The 24,373-nt window shown below is 43.9% G+C and overlaps 3 protein-coding genes across 13 annotated transcripts in view; 1 reads left to right on the top strand and 2 right to left on the bottom strand.

Moving 5' to 3' along the window:
• Positions 1-23,904, top strand: part of SLC25A53 (solute carrier family 25 member 53) — a 52,615-nt gene extending 28,711 nt beyond the window's left edge. The window contains exons 1-2 of one of the 3 annotated variants that reach the window (XM_082447706.1): positions 14,240-14,363; positions 21,378-23,904. In XM_082447706.1, coding sequence (XP_082303832.1) covers positions 21,389-22,309 — 921 coding nt within the window. In that variant the 5' untranslated portion in view covers positions 14,240-14,363; positions 21,378-21,388 and the 3' untranslated portion in view covers positions 22,310-23,904. Of the gene's footprint in view, positions 1-14,239; positions 14,364-14,641; positions 18,662-21,377 lie in introns of those variants that run through there. The other 2 variants (XM_082447705.1, XM_082447704.1) reach the window with 2 other exon arrangements.
• The window catches only part of PLP1 (proteolipid protein 1), a 345,526-nt gene that overhangs the window by 127,721 nt on the left and 193,432 nt on the right, over positions 1-24,373 (bottom strand). The window lies entirely within an intron of this gene.
• ZCCHC18 (zinc finger CCHC-type containing 18) lies at positions 10,920-14,101 on the bottom strand. 9 transcript variants are annotated; one of them, XM_082447670.1, is made up of 4 exons: positions 13,763-14,101; positions 13,510-13,561; positions 13,233-13,331; positions 10,920-12,775 (listed from the first exon to the last, which is right to left on the bottom strand). In XM_082447670.1, the coding sequence occupies exon 4, from the start codon at positions 12,649-12,651 to the stop codon at positions 11,443-11,445; it is 1,209 nt and encodes a 402-aa protein (XP_082303796.1). In that variant the 5' UTR covers positions 12,652-12,775; positions 13,233-13,331; positions 13,510-13,561; positions 13,763-14,101; the 3' UTR covers positions 10,920-11,442. The 9 variants fall into 9 exon arrangements, with proteins under 9 accessions (XP_082303796.1, XP_082303798.1, XP_082303799.1 ...); XM_082447672.1 differs by having other exon boundaries at positions 13,906-14,101; XM_082447673.1 differs by having other exon boundaries at positions 10,920-13,302.

Below are 24,373 nucleotides of genomic sequence, written 5' to 3'. Positions count from 1 at the left end.
ATTGACCTTTAAATATTACATATTAAAGTCTATAGGGACTTCCCTGGTGGTCCAGTGGCTAAGACTCTATGCTCCCAATGCAGGGGCCTGGGTTCAATCCCTGGTCAGGGAACTAGATCCCACATGCCGCAGCTAAGAGTTCCCATGCCACAGCTAAAGATCCCGCATGCCACAACTAAAAGATCCCATGTGCCTCAACTAAGACCCGGTGCGGCCAGAATATAAATATTTTTTTAAAAAGTCTATAGTAGCTCAGGGTTAAAGAGTATTACAGGCACATTAAGAAATGAGGAGTTCAGCACCACCAAACCAGCTTTACAACAAATGCTAAAGGAACTTCTCTAGGCAAGAAACACAAGAGAAGGAAAACACCTACAATAACAAACCCAAAACATTTAAGAAAATGGGAATAGGAACATACATATCGATAATTACCTTGAATGTAAATGGATTAAATGCTCCCACCAAAAGACACAGGCTGGCTGAATGGATACAAAAACAAGACCCATATATATGCTGTCTACAAGAGACCCACTTCAGACCTAGAGACACATATAGACTGAAAGTGAGGGGATGGAAAAAGATATTCCATGCAAATGGAAATCAAAAGAAAGCTGGAGTAGCAATTCTCATATCAGACAAAATAGACTTTAAAATAAAGACTATTACAAGAGACAAAGAAGGACACTATATAATGATCAAGGGATCGATACAAGAGGAAGGTATAACAATTGTAAATATTTATGCACCCAACATAGGAGCACCTCAATACATAAGGCAAATACTAACAGCCATAAAAGGGGAAATCGACAGCAACACAATCATAGTAGGGGACTTTAACACCCCACTCTCACCAATGGACAGATCATCCAAAATGAAAATAAATAAGGAAACACAAGCTTTAAATGATACATTAAACAAGATGGACTTAATTGATATTTATAGGACATTCCATCCAAAAACAACAGAATACACATTTTTCTCAAGTGCTCATGGAACATTCTCCAGGATAGATCATATCTTGGGTCACAAATCAAGCCTTGGTAAATTTAAGAAAATTGAAATCGTATCAAGTATCTTTTCCGACCACAACGCTATGAGACTAGATATCAATTACAGGAAAAGACCTGTAAAAAATACAAACACATGGAGGCTACACAATACATTACTTAATAACGAAGTGATCACTGAAGAAATCAAAGGGGAAATCAAAAAATACCTAGAAACAAATGACAATGGAGATACGACGACCCAAAACCTATGGGACGCAGCAAAAGCAGTGCTAAGAGGGAAGTTTATAGCAATACAAGCCTACCTCAAGAAACAGGAAACATCTCGAATAAACAACCTAACCTTGCACCTAAAGCAATTAGAGAAAGAAGAACAAAAAAACCCCAAAGCCAGCAGAAGGAAAGAAATTATAAAGATCAGGTCAGAAATAAATGAAAAAGAAATGAAGGAAACAATAGCAAAAATCAATGAAACTAAAAGCTGGTTCTTTGAGAAGATAAACAAAATTGATAAACCATTAGCCAGACTCATCAAGAGAAAAAGGGAGAAGACTCAGATCAATAGAATTAGAAATGAAAAAGGAGAAGTAACCACTGACACTGCAGAAATACAAAAGATCATGAGAGATTACTACAAGCAACTCTATGCCAATAAAATGGACAACCTGGAAGAAATGGACAGATTCTTAGAAATGCACAAACTGCCGAGACTGAACCAGGAAGAAATAGAAAATATGAACAGACCAATCACAAGCACTGAAATTGAAACTGTGATTAAAAACCTTCCAACAAACAAAAGCCCAGGACCAGATGGCTTCACAGGTGAATTCTATCAAACATTTAGAGAAGAGCTAACACCTATCCTTCTCAAACTCTTCCAAAATATTGCAGAGGGAGGAACACTCCCAAACTCATTCTACGAGGCCACCATCACCCTGATACCAAAACCAGACAAAGATGTCACAAAGAAAGAAAACTACAGGCCAATATCACTGATGAACATAGATGCAAAAATCCTCAACAAAATGCTAGCAAACAGAATCCAACAGCACATTAAAAGGATCATACACCATGATCAAGTGGGGTTTATCCCAGGAATGCAAGGATTCTTCAATATACGCAAATCAATCAATGTGATACATCATATTAACAAACTGAAGGAGAAAAACCATATGATCATCTCAATAGATGCAGAGAAAGCTTTCGACAAAATTCAACACCCATTTATGATAAAAGCCCTGCAGAAAGTAGGCATAGAGGGAACTTTCCTCAACATAATAAAGGCCATATATGACAAACCCACAGCCAACATTGTCCTCAATGGTGAAAAACTGAAACCATTTCCACTAAGATCAGGAACAAGACAAGGTTGCCCACTCTCACCACTATTATTCAACATAGTTTTGGAAGTGTTAGCCACAGCAATCAGAGAAGACAAAGAAATAAAAGGAATCCAAATCGGAAAAGAAGAAGTAAAGCTGTCACTATTTGCAGATGACATGATACTATACATAGAGAATCCTAAAGATGCTACCAGAAAACTCCTAGAGCTAATCAATGAATTTGGTAAAGTAGCAGGATACAAAATTAATGCACAGAAATCTCTTGCATTTCTATACACTAATGACGAAAAATCTGAAAGTGAAATTAAGAAAACACTCCCATTTACCATTGCAACAAAAAGAATAAAATATCTAGGAATAAACCTACCTAAGGAGACAAAAGACCTGTATGCAGAAAATTATAAGACACTGATGAAAGAAATTAAAGATGATACAAATAGATGGAGAGATATACCATGTTCCTGGATTGGAAGAATCAACATTGTGAAAATGACTCTACTACCCAAAGCAATCTACAGATTCAATGCAATCCCTATCAAACTACCACTGGCATTTTTCACAGAACTAGAACAAAAAATTTCACAATTTGTATGGAAACACAAAAGACCCCGAATAGCCAAAGCAATCTTGAGAACGAAAAATGGAGCTGGGGGAATCAGGCTCCCTGACTTCAGACTATATTACAAAGCTTCAGTAATCAAGACAGTTTGGTACTGGCACAAAAACAGAAATATAGATCAATGGAACAGGATAGAAAGCCCAGAGATAAACCCACACACATATGGGCACCTTATTTTTGATAAAGGAGGCAAGCATATACAGTGGAGAAAAGACAGCCTCTTCAATAAGTGGTGCTGGGAAAATTGGACAGGTACATGTAAAAGTATGAAAATAGAACACTCCCTGACACCATGCACAAAAATAAACTCAAAATGGATTAAAGACCTAAGTGTAAGGGCAGACACTATCAAACTCTTAGAGGAAAACATAGGCAGAACACTCTATGACATACATCACAGCAAGATTCTTTTTGACCCAGCTCCCAGAGAAATGGAAATAAGAACACAAATAAACAAATGGGACCTAATGAAACTTAAAAGCTTTTGCACAGCAAAGGAAACCATAAACAAGACCAAAAGACAACCATCAGAATGGGAGAAAATATTTGCAAATGAAGCAACTGACAAAGGATTAATCTCCAAGATTTACAAGCAGCTCATGCAGCTCAATAACAAAAAAACGAACAACCCAATCCAAAAATGGGCCGAAGACCTAAATAGACATTTCTCCAAAGAAGATATACAGATGGCCTACAGACACATGAAAGAATGCTCAACATCATTAATCATTAGAGAAATGCAAATCAAAACTACAATGAGATATCATCTCACACCAGTCAGAATGGCCATCATCAAAAAATCTAGAAACAATAAATGCTGGAGAGGGTGTGGAGGAAAGGGAACACTCTTGCACTGTTGGTGGGAATGTAAATTGATACAGCCACTATGGAGAACAGTATGGAGGTTCCTTAAAAAACTACAAATAGAACTACCATACGACCCAGCAATCCCACTACTGGGCATATACCCTGAGAAAACCATAGGTCAAAAAGAGTCATGTACCAAAATGTTCATTGCAGCTCTATTTACAATAGCCAGGACATGGAAGCAATCTAAATGTCCATCGACAGATGAATGGATAAAGAAGATGTGGCACATATATACAATGGAATATTACTCAGCCATAAAAAGAAATGAAATGGAGGTATTTGTAATGAGGTGGATGGAGTTAGAGTCTGTCATACAGAGTGAAGTAAGTCAGAAAGAGAAAAACAAATACAGTATGCTAACACATATATACGGAATCTAAGGGGAAAAAAAAAAAAAGGCCATGAAGAACCTAGTGGCAAGACGGGAATAAAGACACAGACCTCCTAGAGAATGGACTTGAGGATATGGGGAGGGGGTGGGGTGAGATGTGACAGGGTAAGAGAGTGTCATGGACATATATACACTACCAAATGTAAAATAGATAACTAGTGGGAAGCAGCCGCATAGCACAGGGAGATCAGCTCGGTGCTTTGTGACCACCTAGAGGGATGGGATGGGGAGGGTGGGAGGGAGGGAGATGCAAGAGGGAAGAGAAATGGGAACATATTGTATATGTATAACTGATTCACTTTGTTATAAAGCAGAGGCTAACACACCATTGTAAGGCAATTATACTTCAATAAAGATGTTAAAAAAAAAAAAAAAAAAAGAAATGAGGAAGGGCCCTGAATATGAACCAGTGCTACCAAAGTAGGTCATGCCATGGGCCACCTTTCCCTCCGGTTCCTGTAGAACATAGTCCTTCATTCAACAACTCTACCTCTAGGAATGTATCCTCAGGAAGTAGTGGTTACATGTGAAAATCTGCATGTGAATGAGGATGCTCTTCTCAGCAGGTTTATAATAGGGTAACATTGGAAATAACGATATATAAGGAGTCTGGTTCAATAAATCATGGTTATTAGCAAGTAATTGAATATAATACAGATACAAGAAATAATCTACTTAAAACACCTTGGACCTCATTTTCCTTGTTTGTAAATGGAGAAAACCAAAGGAGGATAGGAAAAAAGAGGTTGTACTCCTCCACTAATTTTATTAGGCCAGCAAATCCTTGATACCACAGTCTGATAAGGATATTACAAGAAAGGAAAATTACAGGTTAATATCTCTTATGGACATAGATATAAAAATCCTAAAAAATATTAGCAAATTGAATCCAGCAATATTTAACAATTATAATAAATCAGGACCAAATTGGATTTACCAGGAATTCCTGGTTATTTTCTTACTAGAAAACCAAGCAATGTAACTTAACATATTAATAGGTAAAAGGGAAAAATGTGATCATCTTAATAGATACAGAAAAACATTCAATAAAATTCAACACCCATTGAAGATTTTAAAAACTTTTAGTAAATTAGGGATGGAAGGAAACATCTTTAATCTGATAAGTGGTATATCAAAACCCTGTAGCCAATGTCATACTTAATGTTGAATTGTTGAAAGTGTGTTGAGCTCAGGAATAAGACAAGGATGTCCTCCATCACCACGTCTTGCATTCTAGGTCCTAGCCAGTGCAGGAAGGCAAGAAAAAGAAATAAAATGAATATGGATTGGAAAAGAAGAAATAAAGCAGTTATTATTTGAAGATGATATGCTTTTGTATGCAGAAAATCCTAAAGAAGCTACAGATAAAAATTTACAATTATTAAGAGAGATTAGCAAAATCAGCATACAAACTCAATATCAAAATATCAATTATATTTCTATATACCATCAACAAGCACTTAGAATCTTGAGAAAGAAAAATGGAGCTGGAGGATTCAGGCTCCCTGACTTCAGACTATACTACAAAGCTACGGTAATCAAGCCAGTATGGTACTGGCACAAAAACAGAAATGTAGATCAATGGAACAGGATAGAAAGCCCAGAGATAAACCCGTGCACCTATGGTCACCTAATCTATGACAAGGAGGCAAAAATATACAATGGAGAAAAGACAGCCTCTTCAGTAAGTGGTGCTGGGAAAACTGGACAGCTACATATAAAAGAATGAAATTAGAACACTCCCTAACACTATACACAAAAATAAACTCAAAATGGATTAAAGACCTAAGTGTAAGACCAGACACTGTAAAACTCTTAGAGGAAAACAGAGGCAGGACACTCTTTGACATAAACCACAGCAAAGTCTTTTTTGACCCACTTCCTAGAGTAATGAAAATTAAAATGAAAATAAACAAATGGGACCTAATAAAACTTAAAAGCTTTTGCACAACAAAGGAGACCATAAACAAGATGAAAAGACAACCCTCAGAATGGGAGAAAATATTTGCAAATGAAGCAACTGACAAAGGATTAATCTCCAAAATATACAAGCAGCTATTACAGCTCAATTTCAAAAAAACAAACAACCCTATCCAAAAATGGGCAGAAGACCTAAATAGACATTTCTCCAAAGAAGATATACAGATTGCCAACAAACACGTGAAAAAATGCTCAGCATCACTAATCATTAGAGAAATGCAAATCAAAACCACAATGAGGTATCACCTCACACCAGTCAGAATGGCCATCGTCAAAAAATCTACAAACAATAAATGCTGGAGAGGGTGTGGAGGAAAGGGAACCCTCTTGCACTGTTGGTGGGAATGTAAATTGATACAGCCACTATGGAGAACAGTATGCAGGTTCCTTAGAAAACTAAAACTAGAACAACCATATGACCCAGCAATCCCACTACTGGGCATGTACCCTGAGAAAACCATAATTCAAAATGAGACATGTACCACAATGTTCAGTGCAGCACTGTTTACAATAGCCAGGACATGGAAGCAACCTAAATGTCCATTGACAGATGAATGGATGAAGAAGATGTGGCACATATATACAATGGAATATTACTCAGCCATAAAAAGGAATGAAGCTGAGTTATTTTTAGTGAGGTGGATGGACCTAGAGTCTGTCATACAGAGTGAAGTAAGTCAGAAAGAGAAAAACAAACACCATATGCTAACGCATATATATGGAATCTAAGAAAAAGGTACTGATGAACCTAGTGGCAGGGCAGGAATGAAGACGCAGACCTAGAGAACAGACTTGAGGACACAGTGGGGGAGGGGAAGCTGGGACTGAGTGAGAGAGTGACATTGACATATATACACTACCAAATGTAAAATAGATAACTAGTGGGAAGCTGCTGCACAGCACAGGGAGATCAGTTTGATGCTTTGTGACGATCTAGAAGGGTGGGATAAGGAGGATAGGAGGGAGGCTCAAGAGGGAGGGGATATGGGCATATTTATATACTTATAGTTGATTCACTTTGTTGTACAACAGAAACTAACACAACGTTGTAAAGCAATTGTACTCCAATAAAGATTTTAAAAATTTAAAAAATAAAAAAACAAAAAAAACAACAAAAAAATTTTTTTAAATAAAATGTAAAAAAAAAAAAAATAGGCGGAAGACCTAAATAGACATTTCTCCAAAGAAGACGTACAGATGGCCAACAAACACATGAAAAGATGCTCAACATCACTTATCATTAGAGAAATGCAAATCAAAACTACAATGAGGTATCACCTCACACCGGTCAGAATGGCCATCATCAAAAAATCTACAAACAATAAATACTGGAGAGGGTGTGGAGAAAAGGGAACGCTCACATACACTGTTGGTGGGAATGTAAATTGATACAGCCACTATGGAAAACAGTACGGGGTTCCTTAAAAAACTAAAAATAGAACTACCATATGACCCAGCAATCCCACTACTGGGCATATACCCAGAGAAAACCATAATTCAATAAAACACATGCACCCCAATATTCATAGCAGCACTATTTACAACAGTCAGGACATGGAAGCAACCTAAATGTCCGTCGATAGAGGAATGGATAAAGAAAATGTGGTACATATATACAATGGAATATTACGCAGCCATAAAAAGGAATGAAATCGGGTCATTTGTGGAGACGTGGACGGACATAGAGAGTGTCGTACAGAGTGAAGTAAGTCAGAAAGAGAAAAGCAAATATCATATAATAACGCATATATGTGGAATCTAGAAAAATGGTATAGATGATCTTAGTTGCAAAGCAGAAATAGAGACAGACATAGAGAACAAATGAGTGGATACCAAGGGGAAAAGGGATGGGGTGGGAGGAATTAGGAGACTGGGATTGACACATATACATTATTGATACTATGTATAAAATGGACAACTGATGGGTACCTGCTGTATAGCACAGGGAATGCATCTAGTGCACTGTGGTAATCTAAATATGTGGCCATTAATAGTAATTAAATTAATATTAATAGTAATAGTAGAAAGTAATAGTAATAGCTATCCTCTGAGGTTGCTATGAGGATTAAAGAGCTATACTGCCTTTAAAGGGCTTAGAACAAGGGTTCCTGACATGTAATAAGCTTTCAATAAATCACAGTTGTGGTGATTTTAATTTTTATCACTATTATTATGGAACGATCAGGAAGAGAAAGAAGATTCAACAAAGGAGACTGAGAAAGAGGCACCGAAAAGATCTTAGGGGGGGAACTGTGAGACAGGTGTCATGGAAACCAAGGGAAGATAGTATCTAGAAGGAGGGAGATAATGCAAAAGAAGGTCATTCAAAGGCTAGTTTCTCCTGACGAAAGACTCATTTCATCTCTTAGCGTCTAATGAGACTGAAGGGAAAAAGGAAGGGAGAAAACCCATAATCTTAAATGAAGGCTATCAGACACAAAATTATTTAAAAGCTTTCTTTTGGCTATAACCCTCAGACTGATCTGAATGCCCAGGTCTCCCATCTCTTCCAAATAGGGAAATTACATACTTCCCAAATAAGGAAAAGCCAATGTCACACAAAGTGAAATAAAATATCGGGTATGCATCATTTTGGTGAAATAAAAATTTAGACAACTTCAAGTTTATATGACATAGAGAAGGACTGGGGGCGGGAAGAAAAAGGAATGGATTAGAGGATTTCAAAGCAGTGGTCTATACTGAACCCCCGAGCTAACTCCAGTGAAAAGGAAGGCCCTGGTAGGTGTAGCATTTATTTATTTTTCTTTTTACTCTACCTGGTCCCAGAAAGAAATTATGACAGCATAAACTTTATTTGGGTAAATCATTCAACAAGTGTTTATAGGGTAAAATTGAGAAAAGGTGAGCAGAAAGAGTAATATTTTAATCTAGGATAAATGAGTGGGCAGATTCCCTCCAAGGGTAGATTTAGAGAAGGATACAAAGGAAGCTACAGACCTACAAGAGTCAGAGAATGTTGGGTGCCCCTGTGGCTTTGGGGGCCTGACTGGAGCTACCTCCTGCCCAGGGGTGCAGGAGGGGTCCCCTTTGGCTCCAGAGAGATGGAGGTGGCTGCCAGGGGCCCAGAAGTGCCCCAGAGGGATGCAAGGAGTGGGCCTCTTGAGCATTTGCTCCTGGCCACTTCTCAGCTAAAGGGTCCAAGGCAGAGGAGCTCTCCCAGCCTCCTTCTGGCCATGAGGGTTAAGGAACTGAGGCTTAAGGCACACCTGGACTGCTGGGGGTGGGGGAGGGGTGGTGGCAGAGCACAGGAGACTGTGCCCCACCCCCTTCCACCTAGAGAGACTGTGGCTGAGGTGGATTGTAAGGTCAGTTGTGGAGTCATGGATGCAACAGGAGCAAGAACCAGGGAGGAGCTTAAGGGGGGTGATTCTGGAAGGAGAAGCACTTCAAGGAAGGTTCTGAGTGCGGCAGCGCAGGGAAGGCTGCAGGGGGCTTCTTGCAGTGCCTGGCTTCTAGCCCTCCCTCAGTGCCTCAGCCTGTGGGACCCCTTTGTTTCTATTGAACAGGCTAGCGTAATTAGAGCCTCAACACCCCTCTCCTCTTGGGACCACACAGCCCAGGGTTCTGTGTGAAACCTCTGGGTCTGCGGTTCCTACCAGGCTTCCTGTCGATCTGGATGTGAGTCCCCTGCCCGACCATCATGCCCTGTCCCCCTCTCCCGCCTCTCCTACCCACACAGCTTCCTGTTCCTCTCCTCCACACACCATCCCCGGCACAGCACACCCTGTCCTCTCACCCCTAGTTCCTTCCTGACAAACTCCCTCAGGTCTGCATTCATTTCACTCCACACCCTGACTTAAATGAAATCATCCCCCTACCAACCTTGTCCTGTTCACAAGGATAGGAACTAATGATATATCTACAGAGAACATGGGACCCTCAAGGACTGAGGTCATGTCAGTCATTTTTAAAAATCATCTCCAATCTGAAGCCATGAGATGGGGCAAGATCAGGTGTCCAGGAAGGTCTCTCCCCTATTAATGCCCTCAGTTCTGAAAGGCTATGTGGGCTTTCTGGCTTTCTAATTCCTGTGTTTTCACATGCCCTGGCATCCATATTGCTTTTCATCTTTCCCTGGTGATTCCCATTTCTTGGGTCAGGGGGAGGTTAGCTGGGAGTCCTTGGGCTTCTGGTGTCCCCTAGCATGTAGCTAGGGTAAGGCTTGGGCCGTGCCAAGCCTCCTGGTACTGAACTCTCATAAGTAGCTGCTTTCTCTGTAATTGAGGAGGAGCCAGAGGGTAGTGTCAACCCAAAGGACAGTCTTGTTGTTGCCACCAGGTGGTGTCCAGAAGCAGTAGTAGCAGCAATCTAGGGAATCTGCACAGGGAAGGGAGAGCCACCCCTTTCCAAAGTGAACAGGAATGGAGCGCCTGAAATACCCATTTCTCATTTTTGCTCCCACCCCTGTCCTGTCATCAGATTTCTCAAGATGCATTAGCTAAGAAAGCATTGGGGCATTATTAACTAGTGGGTGCAAATTTGACTCTGTGATATAGGAGAAAGGTCAGTTGTGATAAGAGACTCTTTGGGAGATAGCTCCTTTCAGCTTCTCTTTTCCTCATCTTAAATGAGGTTGATAAACCACCACTTCACAGTATGAGCTCCCCCCATTTATAGTTTCTATATCTAGTTTTCTTATTATTTTCCTTCTATATTCCTAAAAGTAATATCACACACAGAGACAGTAAACTTGATGATTATATACATTAATTGACATAAAAATCCACAACATACATTGTTTGGTAAAAAATACACAGTATAGAAGAGCACTTATATTTGATCACTTTTATCTATTATCTATCTCGGTACGCAGGAATAGGGAAATATCTAGAAGGACATTTATCCAAAGACTGACAATGGTTATACAAGGATGGAGAGTTTCAGGTAATTTTTACTTTAGTTTTTGTATTTTCCTTCATTTTTTGAAGGTTTAACAATGACTTATACTCCTTTCACAAAAAGAATAAAGTCATCAAGGAAATAGACACACACACAGAATAGATCCTTCGGCAGATAGAGGGGGGAGCAGGGACAGAGGTCAGGCTGTCCTCTCCATTTTGCTGGTATTCACAACCTCTTCTTTCCCAATGAAAGTCACTTTGTGGATTAATTCATGCACATAGAAGCCTCCCCCACCCCCTCCCCTGTTTTCCCCATCACCAGTCTCTGAATACAGTTAAGGGTTCACTTAGGGCTGGGTCTAGCTCCTTACTGTGGCTCAGAGAGGTCACTGTGTTCACCAGGGACCTCTTTCGACTTCTCCTCCTCTGTATGTGTCAGCTCCTTCAGGGTGATGATCACATTCTCAAACACCTGGGCCTTGTTGCTCTCATTGTCACAGGTTTCCTTTGAGTGGCCCTCCTCACCACAGTATGAACAGCGGGCTGTATATTTTCTCTTCCTGCCTCTACGTATATCCCCAGGACCATCATTCTTATATGCAGAACCACCACTGGTAGAAGGAGATTGAGCCTGGGAACTCTTTAGGGAATTGATGACCAGTATTTGAGCCTGAAGTCTGGCCCTGACTCTGAGGGGAGGGGCACCTATGGATGTAAGTGGAGGGTTCTGAGACTCTACCAGGATCACATCCTCATCTGAGTCACTGAGGGTATCATCTACCTCTATCACATCGCAATCAGCAGTGCTGATGGCTATTGGCTGGGGGCCCTGAAATGCCACAGGGCTTGCTGCCCTCTCCATGATTAGCTCAGATCTTTTGGGCCGCTTCCGTTTCATAAAAGTGTCATCCCAATCCTCTTCCTCCCTTATCATCTTGATTAACTCCAGGAGATTGGGAAGCCGCTCCAGATCATTTGCATACATCCTGAGAAGATGCTTCAGCCTGAAGCGCAGGTCCCCATTCAGCTCAGCCCCTAAAAGGAGCTGGTGCAGGCGAGTCTGGTTTGTATCTTTCTCAGCTATGATCCCCGCCTGAATAGCATTCTGGAGCTGCATCTCTAAACGGATCACATAAAGGGAGGTTTTCTCCCCTTGTGCCTGCAAAGTGTTAAAAAATTTACCATGGGCAGTGACACTGCTTTCAGAATCCCCAAACACCAATTTCATGGCACGCAAGAAATCTGCCACACTTAGGTTGGGGTTGGCCGCCTGCAGCAAATGCATGACCTCCCGCGCGGGGCCCCTAAGGGTTTTCATCAAGCGCTTGAGCGTTTCCTCCTCAGACATATTCCAATCTGGCAGGGCCCCACTGACTTGGATCAGCCAGTTTTCAAAGGTTTCTTCCCCTTGGGCTGGCACCACCCTCCCCGAGAACAACTTCATGTTTCTTTCTGCCATATTGACCCTTAAAGGAACAAGACTCCTCCCTAGGGACCTCAACATGGAATGGGCCCAAGGTGGCAAGGGTGTGTTCTGCCGCCGGCTATTACCCACACGTGCAATGATGCTAGCCATGACGGACGATGATCGTCTAGCTGAATATAACAAATTGCTCAGGCTTTTTAGAAAAGCCTAATCCGCAGGAGAAATCCCCAAAACAAAGTTTCTGGGCTCTGCCTTCCTTGTATCTCAGTAGGGACTGTAAAGAAAAGGGGGGGGGGAAAGGTCAGTAATGTAGTAGACTGCAGGAAAGCAGTCTGCAGTCGCTTTCTTTACCTTCCTGAACACCCTGAGGTACATTTTCCATTTGTCCACTGGCTTGAAAATATCCTGCAGGAAACTGGCAATTACAACCTTCAGGAGCTAATGGGTGTCCCCGTGCTAGCAGGGTGCTTTTCAGAGCTACAACCATCCCCTCCTGCCAGTTCTCCAGGTGGGAGAGCAACTGTTGCTTAGAATTCTAAGTGAAATAGTCAGTGTGTGGAGCCGATATTGGGCTCTCAAAATAGAGTGCAATGGTCTAAGTCTCACAGATTTGTGGTAGCAAGTAAGATCTCCATTAAACTCATGGTCTCACGTCTCAACCACACCCCCTTCTCAAAGTTTGCCCTGTTATTTCTCAAGATTCTTATATGAGCTCAGAAACAAGTGCGCGCCTTTATTTCACGTTCAGTCTCTGCAACAGGTGCCTCCGTGAGAAAGCTCGATTCCGAGGTAGGTCTACCTCTGTCCATATGAGGTTGCAGATCCCAGTCCTCAGGACCATCGCGGAGGGCAGGGCAGGGAAGGGAAGGGTCAGAAGCAGTCTCATCCCTCATCCTGCTCCCTCGACCCCTCCTCCGCTGTAGCCAGACGGAAAATTCCCTCTCCCACCTTGTGAATACAAGCCAAAGCGATTTCCCCACACCTCACCCCGGGAAATCGTTGGCCTACCAGCTCCGCAATCAGCCGCACAGAATTCAAGTTCGGATTCGGCTTTGATGGCCTGCCACGGAGAAAGGGAATGGGAATTGGACACGGACACCCATATATCCCTCACCAGGAAGGGATCAGGAGATGCAAAGGGGGTTCAAGGCAGACAGCTTGCGATTCCCCCACCCTTCCCGCCCCATTACCACCCCCTGAAAACGCCCTCCCGCCAATCCTGGCAAATCCTACCCATTCGGCAGCATCCAGTGGAACCCACCTCCTTCCTCAGCGCAGCGGGGCCGCGGGAGTGCTCCTTCCCCTGCCTCGCAGTCCCCGATTCCCCAAACGGGGAGCCGCCCAGTCCTGATGGGGCTTTTCCCTCCTCTCTCCGGGCCTGGCAATCGCGCCCCCTTTCTTTACCTGTGTTGGGCAGGTGAACAGCCCATGCTCTGGCGTGGACAGCTGTGGATGCCGCCTTCCGGTCACCGTGGCCCTGCAGGGGAAAAAGATGACGCCTCCTCAGCCGCTAAGCGACCCAGAGCCGCCAGACGGAGCCGCTTCGCCCAGCTAAGGGTAGCCGAGTCGAGGCAGCGCGGTTCCCAAGGCAGCAGCGGCTGCCTCCGCCCACCCGCTGGGCCCTCCCGGCAGCCGCCGCTTCTTTTAGCCTCTGCCCATTGAGACAAAAGAGCAAGATGAGTCGGGCGGCGCGGCCAATCAACGGGGCGAGGGGGCGGCCTCCCCGCGCAGCCTCCTGCCCGAGGCCATTGCTAGCAAAAGGGGGGAGACGGCCGGCTGGGGCTGCGGCACACAGGCGCGGGAGCCGGTGCGGTGTCAAGTCCAGCTCGGACTCTCGGACTGGGCCGATTTGCATTTTACCCGTGAGTTTGCTGCTTCCCCCTCGCTTCCTTTCTCCTTCTCCCCTTACACCTCTGTGGTCCTCCGCGCTTTGAGACCGGATGCCTTCAACACGAGGTGGGACAGAAATCAAGTGAACAATAAGAGTTCCTCATCTTTGTATAGGGGGAAGGGAGGAAAATCATTTACTGAGCGCTTTCTGCGTGCAAACGCGCTTGCACGGACATCTCATTTATTCGTCTCAGCAGCCTTGTGAAGGAGTAGCATAGGACATCTCATTTATTCGTCTCAGCAGCCTTGTGAAGGAGTAGCATATGCCCATTTAACAGAGAGGGGACTTAAGCATCCAGTCACTATGGTTAGGAAGTGCAGAGCTACGAGCTCACACCCAAGTCGACTTGACTGATTTCAAAGGCTGCCCCTTGTAAACACTCCTCTCTACCCTCAGATTGAGGGTTAGTTGAGAAAAGCCAAAGCCAAAGTGGAGATGGGAAGGCCCACTTGGAACTACTATATAGAACTGGTGAGCAAGGACCATCATCTCCATTTTGCAGATGAGGAAACAGTCATAGAAAGGTTAGGCGTCTTGCCCGACATCATACAGCAAATAAGTATCAACATCCGGTTTTACACCCAAGTCTGTTCTCCAGATGCCAACGATTTGCCCCGCTGAGCTGCCTTGGGGGCATTTTTTAAGCAGGTGGTCTTAAATCAGCTCAACAGCAGTCTTGGTGTGCTGGTAGTGCTGAGAGAGGGCTTGGGGAGGCAGTGGGAAGAGGGCAGTGGGGAAAAGGTAGGGAACTTTTATGGTACCTATTGTACAGAAGAGGAAACTGAGACACTTTTCTTTCTCATTTTTACACTACAACAAGTTGCCTGCTTTTTCTTTAAGTAAAAAGTTATTTTTACATCTTATGACCCCCAAAGGAGATAAGACTCAGAGAGGTGAAATGACTTGCCTGAAATTACAAGGTGAAACCAAAACTTGTATCCCATTTCCCTGACACCAGAATCCATGCTGTTAACCAAAGTACGGGTACAAGGCTGGCTGCCTCAGAATCATTTTTAAAAGCCTGTTAGAAATGTAGATTCCTAAGCTCTACCTCTGGGGAATTCGGATTTACTAGGACTAGGGCTGGGGAGGATGATTTATATTTTTAACCAGTGCTGTAGTTAATTCTGAGGTGTAGAGAGGTTTGTGAACAACTGCTGGAGACACCACGTTATGCTGGTGGTAATAAGTAAATGGGGCTGTGGCCAATGTATCTGTCCATACCATATCTGTCGTGAAATGTAACTCCGGAGCAGAGTTTCCTATCTAGGGTCCTTCCTGAAATTGTTTGCAAAGAGTAGAAGTTGGACTCTGTATATTCTTCTGAGTCTTAGCTTTGTAGATTTTCAAATGAGTCTGTGGCCCAGAAATGGTTAAGGACCACTCCCCTACAATCTTTCTTCCTAATATTTTCTCTCTCAACTTGTACTTGAGGAAGAAGTGTGAGAAATGAAGCACAATTTGACCTAACCCCGGAACTACAGCTCTCTGCCGCTGATATAGCTCTTTCATTTCTTAGCTAGAGGACACGTTGCTAGGTTGCCCTTCTGTGAGCTCTTGAGGGGACCTCTCCTTTGCTGGATTTGGCATCACTGGCTCCAGAGAAGGAGCAACTCCATGGAAACGGCACGCAGGGCTGTCCAGAGTGAATGGGCTGTGAAGCCAGTGGCAGAGAAATCTGTACCATTTTCCATGATTTCTGGTTCTTGAAGAGCAGGTCTTACTTCCCTTAGGTAGATTGTGGTTAGGAGGCCCCTTTCAGGGCTTGTTCTTGACTCCTGATGCGTCGAAGCAAGTGAACAATCTGATGCCCTTCGACTGCTGTTGGGTTGTCTTCGACCTGCGTACTTCACCTTCTCCTTTCTGCTTTCTTATTGACTACCTCAATACCTAGAGTCCCTTGGAGTAAACAATGCACATTTGGAGATGAAGCATCTTCCATCTGAGGACTGTGGGCTTGTTCGTGGATGGAAGAGTGTGGGGGGTTGGAGGGTGGAGGGTGTAGGAAGTAAAGAGAAGGCTCACTTCACACAATCAGGGGTGATGCTAGCAGCAGCTCTAGGGTTTCCTTCAGACTCTTGCTTCTGCTCCCCAATATCATGACATCTGACCCTGGGTCTCTTGCAGATTCTTGTTCTGTGTTTAAATTGGCTTCATCGCCAAAGTAGGTGATCTGCAGTTGGACCTGGTGGGTGTGGGATCAAATAGGACAAAGAATAGATCTTATAGCTCTGACAAAAAATAGTGGAAGGAAACAGATTGTGTACAGGTGCCTGGATTGGGCCATTAGAACAAAGTGAGGGTCTCTTCCTACAAGACTGGGAAGCGGATTTGCTAAGCTAGCTCCAATTAGATATAGGGCATCCCTGATCTCTGGCCTCGTGTGTGGGAGTGTGTTCCAATTCATGGCTCTAATGAGACCACATTTTCCAATTTCAACAAAGAAACCTAAAAAGCCTGAAGGTTAGAGAGGTAAAGCTATTAGTTGAAGCAACAATAACTGCCCTTGGCTGCCTGCCTCCTCTGTGCCAGGAACTTTCCATCTGTTATCTTATTTAAGTTTCTCAGCAACGCTGTTGAGACAGGCATTGTTATCCCATTTTGCAGATAGGAAAACTGAGTTTCAGGGAGGTTAACACACTTTGTAAGTGCAGGCACTGGGACTCTAGTCCAGGGCTGTCAGACTCCAAAGCCCATGAAGGACTCTTCTCTGTTGTCTTCCAAACAAGAAATTTAAAAAAAAATCTTCCTTCATTTTATTGTTTATCAGTATTTTTTAATTGAAGTATAGTTGATTTACCATGTTGTGTTAATTTCTGCTGTACAGCAGAGTGATTCAGTTATACATATATATACATTGTTTTTTAATATATTCTTTTCCATTATGGTTTATCATAAGATATTGAATATGGTTCTCTGTGCTATACAGTAGGACCTTGTTGTGTATCCATTCTATATGTAAAAGCTTACATGTGCTAGCCCCAACCTCCCACTGCATCCCTCCCCCAACCCCCTCCCCCTTGGCAATCACCAGTCTGTTCTCTATGTCCGTGATTCTGTTTCTGTTTCGTAGATAAGTTCATTTCAAACAAATAATTTAAAATGTACTCTGCAGATGACCCAGTGCATTAGACTGATTTCAGCCTTTAAAACAATGTTGTTGTAATCTTACCTATATTACTGGGATCTCATTTTTTAAAATCAAGCTACTAATATAATTTATGGACCAACTTGTATACCGGGTAATGCACTAAGCATTTTACATACTTCATAACATGAAACCTTCATGACAATCATTTTACAGATAAGGATACTGAGGCTCAGAGAGAGGAAGAGATTTGGCCAAGGTCATAAAGCTAGGAAGTGGCACAGCGAAATTCAAACCCAGGGCTGTCTGACTCCAGAGACTGTATCTTTATGCTATAATGCACTGCAGTGGGGAAAACAAACAAGGCCCTCATTTTACATCCACTCGTCTCTGTCACCCACAGATCTCTCTTCTTCCCACAGCCTGTATCCAGAGCCAGGTACCACTCATGTTTTAGGCATCTGTGCCTTAGGCCTCTTCCTCAGCCTAGAACTCCTGCCGTCACTCCTCCACCTAACGAGAGCCTGCTCATTGGTTAAGGATCAAGTCAGATGCCCCTCCTCAGAGAAATTGTTGGCTGTTCCCTATCCTAGGTGAAATAAATTGCTCTTACGTTTTGCTCTGACCTTGATTAGTGTATGCTTTATTTTACCTCCCAGTATAGTTTAGCTCATGGTTGACCTGTCTCCTCCAGTAGATTCCCAAGCCCTCGAGGGCAGGTACCAATTCCTGTTCACCTCTGGCTCCACAGTGACTTACCTACAGTGATTTCGTAGATGATCAATATGTGTTTGTGAGCTGGCCAAAGGACTGGCTGAAGGATGCCGGAATGAACAGAGAAATGTAGGGCTGGATCTTGGCGCAGTCATGCAAGCTGTGCATCTGGGCTAGACTGGCCAGGGGAGTCTGGAATCCCCTTGGCTCACTTTACTAGGCTGTACACATAGGAGGCACATCATGGGGTCCAGGGGGTAACTGCTGTAGGCTGACTCCAGACTCATTCTGTGGCCTCTATTTAGAAATTCTTGTTTAAGGGGCCAGGCTGTCCTGGATTGTTTATATAACACCTTTGCATTCACAGAAGAAAGGTCTTCCTTGCCTCTCATGTGAACACAAGATACCACTTCATCTGGTTCTGAATATTCTGCAGGAGTGTCTGCAGCATCCTCACAGATGATGAGGTCGGGAAGCATCTTTTTTAAAAAAATACTGTTTACTGAGGCCACCATGCCATGGATGGTCAACCACTTTATCTCATTTTATTTTGTTAATATTTGCAACAACCTTTTGAGGGAGGTCTATTGTCCTTAGTTTGTAGCTGAAGAAACTGAGACTGAGGAAGTGTCTTGCCTAAGGTCACACAACTAAGCAAGTGGTGGAGGGAGAATTCAGGCTCAGGTCTGTCTGCCCCCAAAGGCTGGCATTTTAACGGAAAAACACATGGGAGTAAAGTAGACTCTCCTCCCCCATAAAACAGGAAGAATTAGATTTATAAAATGATGACAGATATTTAAGGTAAATTGTTTCTAAATTATTGTTCAGCTTTAATCCCTGAAAATGACTGGCAAAAATGGCAGAAGGAACCCGGGATGGAAAAAGCACAATTCCTCTATCAAATACTGGCCTGAATTCCCCCACGTCAGCTGCCTGCCACATGCACAGTATGAGGATGCCTAGAGAGCATTCCTCCCTGTCTGCTAACTTTATAACTGAGATGCATTACACTCCAAGATGTCAATATATTTCTAAATGTCACACGAGAAGTTGATAAGAGAACTGGCACTGAGAATTCTGGTCTGCCAAATTCTAGCCCAGTTTTCTTTCTGCTAAATCAGCCCTCCCTATGCAGTCAGTGGACACATGTTTACAGGTTACTCAGGAAAATGTCGGGAGGAAGTGGAACATTACTGCACTCTGAGATAGAAGAGGGGACAAACGTTTCCCTCGCCACCTGACCTTACGTAGGTGCAGGTAAAACTTGGGGAAGAAATCCTTGGTAGGAATGCTGGGTAATATCAGGTGCCCCTGTGGCTTTGGGGGCCTGACTGGAGCTACCTCCTGCCCAGGGGTGCAGGAGGGGTCCCCTTTGGCTCCAGAGAGATGGAGGTGGCTGCCAGGGGCCCAGAAGTGCCCCAGAGGGATGCAAGGAGTGGGCCTCTTGAGCATTTGCTCCTGGCCACTTCTCAGCTAAAGGGTCCAAGGCAGAGGAGCTCTCCCAGCCTCCTTCTGGCCATGAGGGTTAAGGAACTGAGGCTTAAGGCACACCTGGACTGCTGGGGGTGGGGGAGGGGTGGTGGCAGAGCACAGGAGACTGTGCCCCACCCCCCTCCACCTAGAGAGACTGTGGCTGAGGTGGATTGTAAGGTCAGTTGTGGAGTCATGGATGCAACAGGAGCAAGAACCAGGGAGGAGCTTAAGGGGGGTGATTCTGGAAGGAGAAGCACTTCAAGGAAGGTTCTGAGTGCGGCAGCGCAGGGAAGGCTGCAGGGGGCTTCTTGCAGTGCCTGGCTTCTAGCCTTCCCTCAGTGCCTCAGCCTGTGGGACCCCTTTGTTTCTATTGAACAGGCTAGCGTAATTAGAGCCTCAACACCCCTCTCCTCTTGGGACCACACAGCCCAGGGTTCTGTGTGAAACCTCTGGGTCTGCGGTTCCTACCAGGCTTCCTGTCGATCTGGATGTGAGTCCCCTGCCCGACCATCGTGCCCTGTCCCCCTCTCCCGCCTCTCCTACCCACACAGCTTCCTGTTCCTCTCCTCCACACACCATCCCCGGCACAGCACACCCTGTCCTCTCACCCCTAGTTCCTTCCTGACAAACTCCCTCAGGTTCTCAGATCTGCACTGAGCATTCATTTCTTCTTGATCCCAAATTTCCTTCATGGACCCTAGCTCCCCAGTTACCTTTCATGCAACTCCATCTGCTCCCAGACCATTCTGGGGTGGGAGCAATATTTTGGAATCCTTGAACGGCCTCTTCCCTCTAGTATAGTGGTTCTGAACCAGGGGCAATTTTACCTCCTCCCTACCCCCCGGGGACATATGGCAATGTTTTTAGATATTTTTGTCTGTCAGAGCTGGGTAGGTCACAACTTGTGCTACTGGCATCCAGTGAGTAGAGGCCAGGATGCTGCTAAACATTGCACGATGCACAGGGCAGGCACCTATGACAAAGAGTTATCTGGCCCCAAATGTCAGTAGCAAGTATGCTGAGAACCCCTGCACTGTTATATAGCTACAGGTCTACAAGGTTAAGCTTGGAAACTGTCAGGTACGGAGCCTTTTCATGCTAAACTTCCAGGAACAGCTAATCTTTCTGTTCCTCAATTGGGAGAGGGGGGCGGGGTGTTGCCATGAAACAGCTACCACATCGTCAGGAATCTGCAGAAAGAGAGGCAAGGAGATTCCCCGCTCCCTAAATTTACTACCAACTTTTAGAGAAAGTACTGGACTACAACTTTTGAATGCCTTTCTGTCTCTACAAGATAGTGCCACTTTTTGGAAAGAGAATAGCAACCTATTATTTTAACAGTTTATCAAATGCAAGATTTCATGTGGTGAATGCAGTAAGGTTTTGGAGCCCTCCTTTCCCAATTTTATTTTCTTCAACCTTCAACCTTCTTTGAATATGAGACTATTTGCTGGATCAGAAAAACACTGTAGAGGTGTCTCTGTTCAGCAAAACTCACTGCCTTTGTTTTAATTTAAAGTGGATGAATTCTTTCTTAAGAGCGCGCTTGTTTCTCAGAAACTGGCCCCCCAAGTTGCTTGTATCCTTAGAGCTGAGTTTCTTGGAACTCTGTTTCTAACTAAGCAATGAAAATGCTCACCAACAGATTTCATTGGTCAGTCTAACCTCTTTTTTTTTCCACTCTTGCCAATCTCTTCCTTCTGCACCCAGTTATCTTCAGCATGGGGGAACAGAACCACTCTCCTGGGAAGGAGCTTCAGCACTGGACACGAACAGAGTCTCCAGGAAAGAGAAGCTGGCACTCCCAGGCCTACGCCCTCGGGGCCGTTTCCAACTTTATGTCTACTTTTCTGACCTTTCCTATCTATAAGGTTGTGTTCCGGCAACAGATCCATGCTGTGGCGGTGTCAGAGGCTGTGCGGCAGCTTTGGCATGAAGGCCCTCAATACTTCTACCGGGGAATCTACCCGCCTCTTCTCTCCAAGACGTTGCAAGGGACTCTGCTGTTTGGGACTTATGATAGCCTGCTGTATTGTCTCTCCCCTGTTGGGCCACACTCCCTGGGACACCGCTGGGCTGCAGGGCTCATGTCTGGTGTAGTGGAGGCTGTGGCACTCAGCCCCTTTGAAAGGGTGCAAAATGTGCTCCAGGATGGTCGCAAGCAAGCTCGCTTTCCCAGCACCTTCAGCATTCTCAAGGAATTCCACTCTTATGGGCTTTGGGGGCGGCTGTCGCTGGGTTACTATCGCGGTTTCTGGCCTGTCCTTCTCAGGAACAGCCTGGGGAGTGCTCTGTATTTCTCCTTCAAGGATCCCATTCAGGATAGCTTGGCAGAGCAAGGCCTGCCCCATTGGGTTCCTGCCTTGGTGTCTGGGAGTGTCAATGGAACAATCACCTGCCTAGTTCTGTATCCTCTGATTGTGCTAGTTGCCAATATGCAGTCCCATATTGGCTGGCAGAGCATGCCAAGCCTGTGGGCCTCTGCCCAGGATGTGTGGGACACTCGGGGCCGAAAGGTGTTCCTGATCTACCGTGGAGGTTCCCTGGTCATCCTAAGGTCCAGCGTGACATGGGGGATCACTACTGCTATCCATGACTTCCTCCAGAGGAGGTATCGTTCCAGGAAAGAGCTGAAAGACTGACTAGCTGCAGGCAGTGTGGCCATGGCAGCTTGTTATTCTAAGCCTTCCTGGGTTGGTTTAAATAGCTTACTTCTTTAGCTTGGTCACCTAATACAACTATTCTTTAGCATCTTTCAACTGTCAGTGCACTCGAGAAGTTCCCAACTACCAGCCTGTTGGGCAAAGACAAAGCCAACAGTGTTCCTTGGTTAGCAAAAGAAATTCACCCTGGTCTATCCACAGCTTCAACAGGCTGAGACCCAGGAAGCCTTTAAGTAATTTGTAACCCACATGAAATGTCATTCCTTTAAGGAATTCACTGACTCTAAAAGATGTGAATAAGAGGAAACTCTAAAAGATGACCTTAATTAGGCACTGTGAGTTCTGGGACCCCTCCAGTTGTCCTCTGGACCAAACTGAGTGTAGGACCAGGAATTCCAATTTCAGAGAACTAAGCTTGACTCTTAGGATGGGGATTCCGTAGACTTTCTCAGATGGGTACATTTTCATGACATTGTTCACTACTCCTGCCACCACCACTCTCACTTCTCAAGGCTGTGGGTACTAGTTTCAGGGTAGCAGTTATGGCTGGAAATCCTGAGTTAGACTTGCCTCAACTGATCATGTGCCACAAGAACTGGTGGGAGTGGGAAGAAGTGTGGTCCTGGATGGATGGGAAGAATAGACTTTGAGGGAAGAGGTTTAGTTGCATGCAGAATAGAAAATTCTACTATAGGTTGATTGGTGTTAAATGCTGGGACATTTTTGATAGCAAGGCAATAACATTGCCTAGAAACCACTTGAGTTTCCCTAAGAAATCTGGAACTGAAATGACTATATCTCTTCATAAATAATTGCATATTTTATTGCTGTGGATAAATATAGTTGCTGTGACATAAGTTAAAGATCTGAAATTATAGCCTGTCATTCAGAGCCATTCAAAATATGGTCCCCATAAAACTTGTAGCATTTTATCACACCGTTCCCACTTACATAGATCCTATATCCTAGCCAAACTGGACTATTGTTCCCTCCCCAAACATGCCACTAGCTTTCCCATGGCCATGCTTTGGCCCACACTATTTTTTCCACCTGCAATACCCATTCTCCACATGCCGGTCTGCCAAAATCCTTCCAGTTTCTCAAAGCCCAGCTCAGATGCCCCCTTCTCTAAGGAGCCTTTTCTGATTGCCCCTAACTGAATGTGACATTAGTCTCGTGTGATGCCCCTCTCCAATATTCATATGTGGCACTGATTCCATTATGTCACTGATTTCATGTGGTCCTGTGTTCTTGATGTTCTTCAATACCTCCTACTAGACTGTAAAACTCCTTGAAAGCAGGGATTCTTGTACACATTTTTAAATCTCCCATTGTGCTTAGGTGCTCAATAATGTTGGCTGAATTATTGAATTGATTATCAAGCTGTGATATGGTCTTTATCCTCAGGGTGCTGTCCCTTGTACATGAAGATAATGTTATTGATTCGCTGTCATTAAGACCTGCCTTTGGGGTGTGGTTTTTGCTTTATTAGTGGATTTAGTTTTGTGCTAATGATAATGATGCTGCTGCTGATGATAATAATAACAATAATTAAAGATGACTTGCAACTGGGACATTTGATGAGTTTGTGTTATTGGTGACATGTTTGTTGTTGACAACACTGTAGGATCTGAAATTTCACAGAGACATTGCCTAATGGTCCGATTCATCTTAACTCTGGAATTTTGAGGATTTCCAAGATGACATATTTTGCAGTTTTTCCCTTATAGATGATATCCTGTAATGATCTCCACTTGCACCTCCTTACCAAACCAAAATTGTCATTTATAATGATCTGACTGTAGATCCTAGCTGTGGGGATTCCTCACTGAATATCAAAGAAATAAAAGACACAGCTATAAGCAATATGAGATCAGAAAGCATTTGCCAGCAAGGTCAACAGAAAATGGCTGGTCCAGAATCGTTGTAGATGAGTTCCCATGTCTGATCCCTGTGCAGACTTAGATGGGGTGGGACAGTACTCTGCTTGCAGATTCAAGTATGGGGAACACAGAGTTTGTACAAGGGAAGGAAAAGTAGAAG

This window comes from Balaenoptera physalus (genome assembly GCF_965194825.1).
Source record: "Balaenoptera physalus genome assembly, chromosome: X".
NCBI lineage: Eukaryota > Metazoa > Chordata > Mammalia > Artiodactyla > Balaenopteridae > Balaenoptera > Balaenoptera physalus.
Note: the sequence above shows the minus strand (reverse complement) of the source record. Positions and strands in the feature narration are given on the sequence as shown.

What these genes read in the sequence shown, in the direction of transcription:
- ZCCHC18 (XM_082447669.1), bottom strand. Translation starts at nt 12,651, where the DNA reads ATGGCTAGCATCATTGCACGTGTGGGTAATAGCCGGCGGCAGAACACA.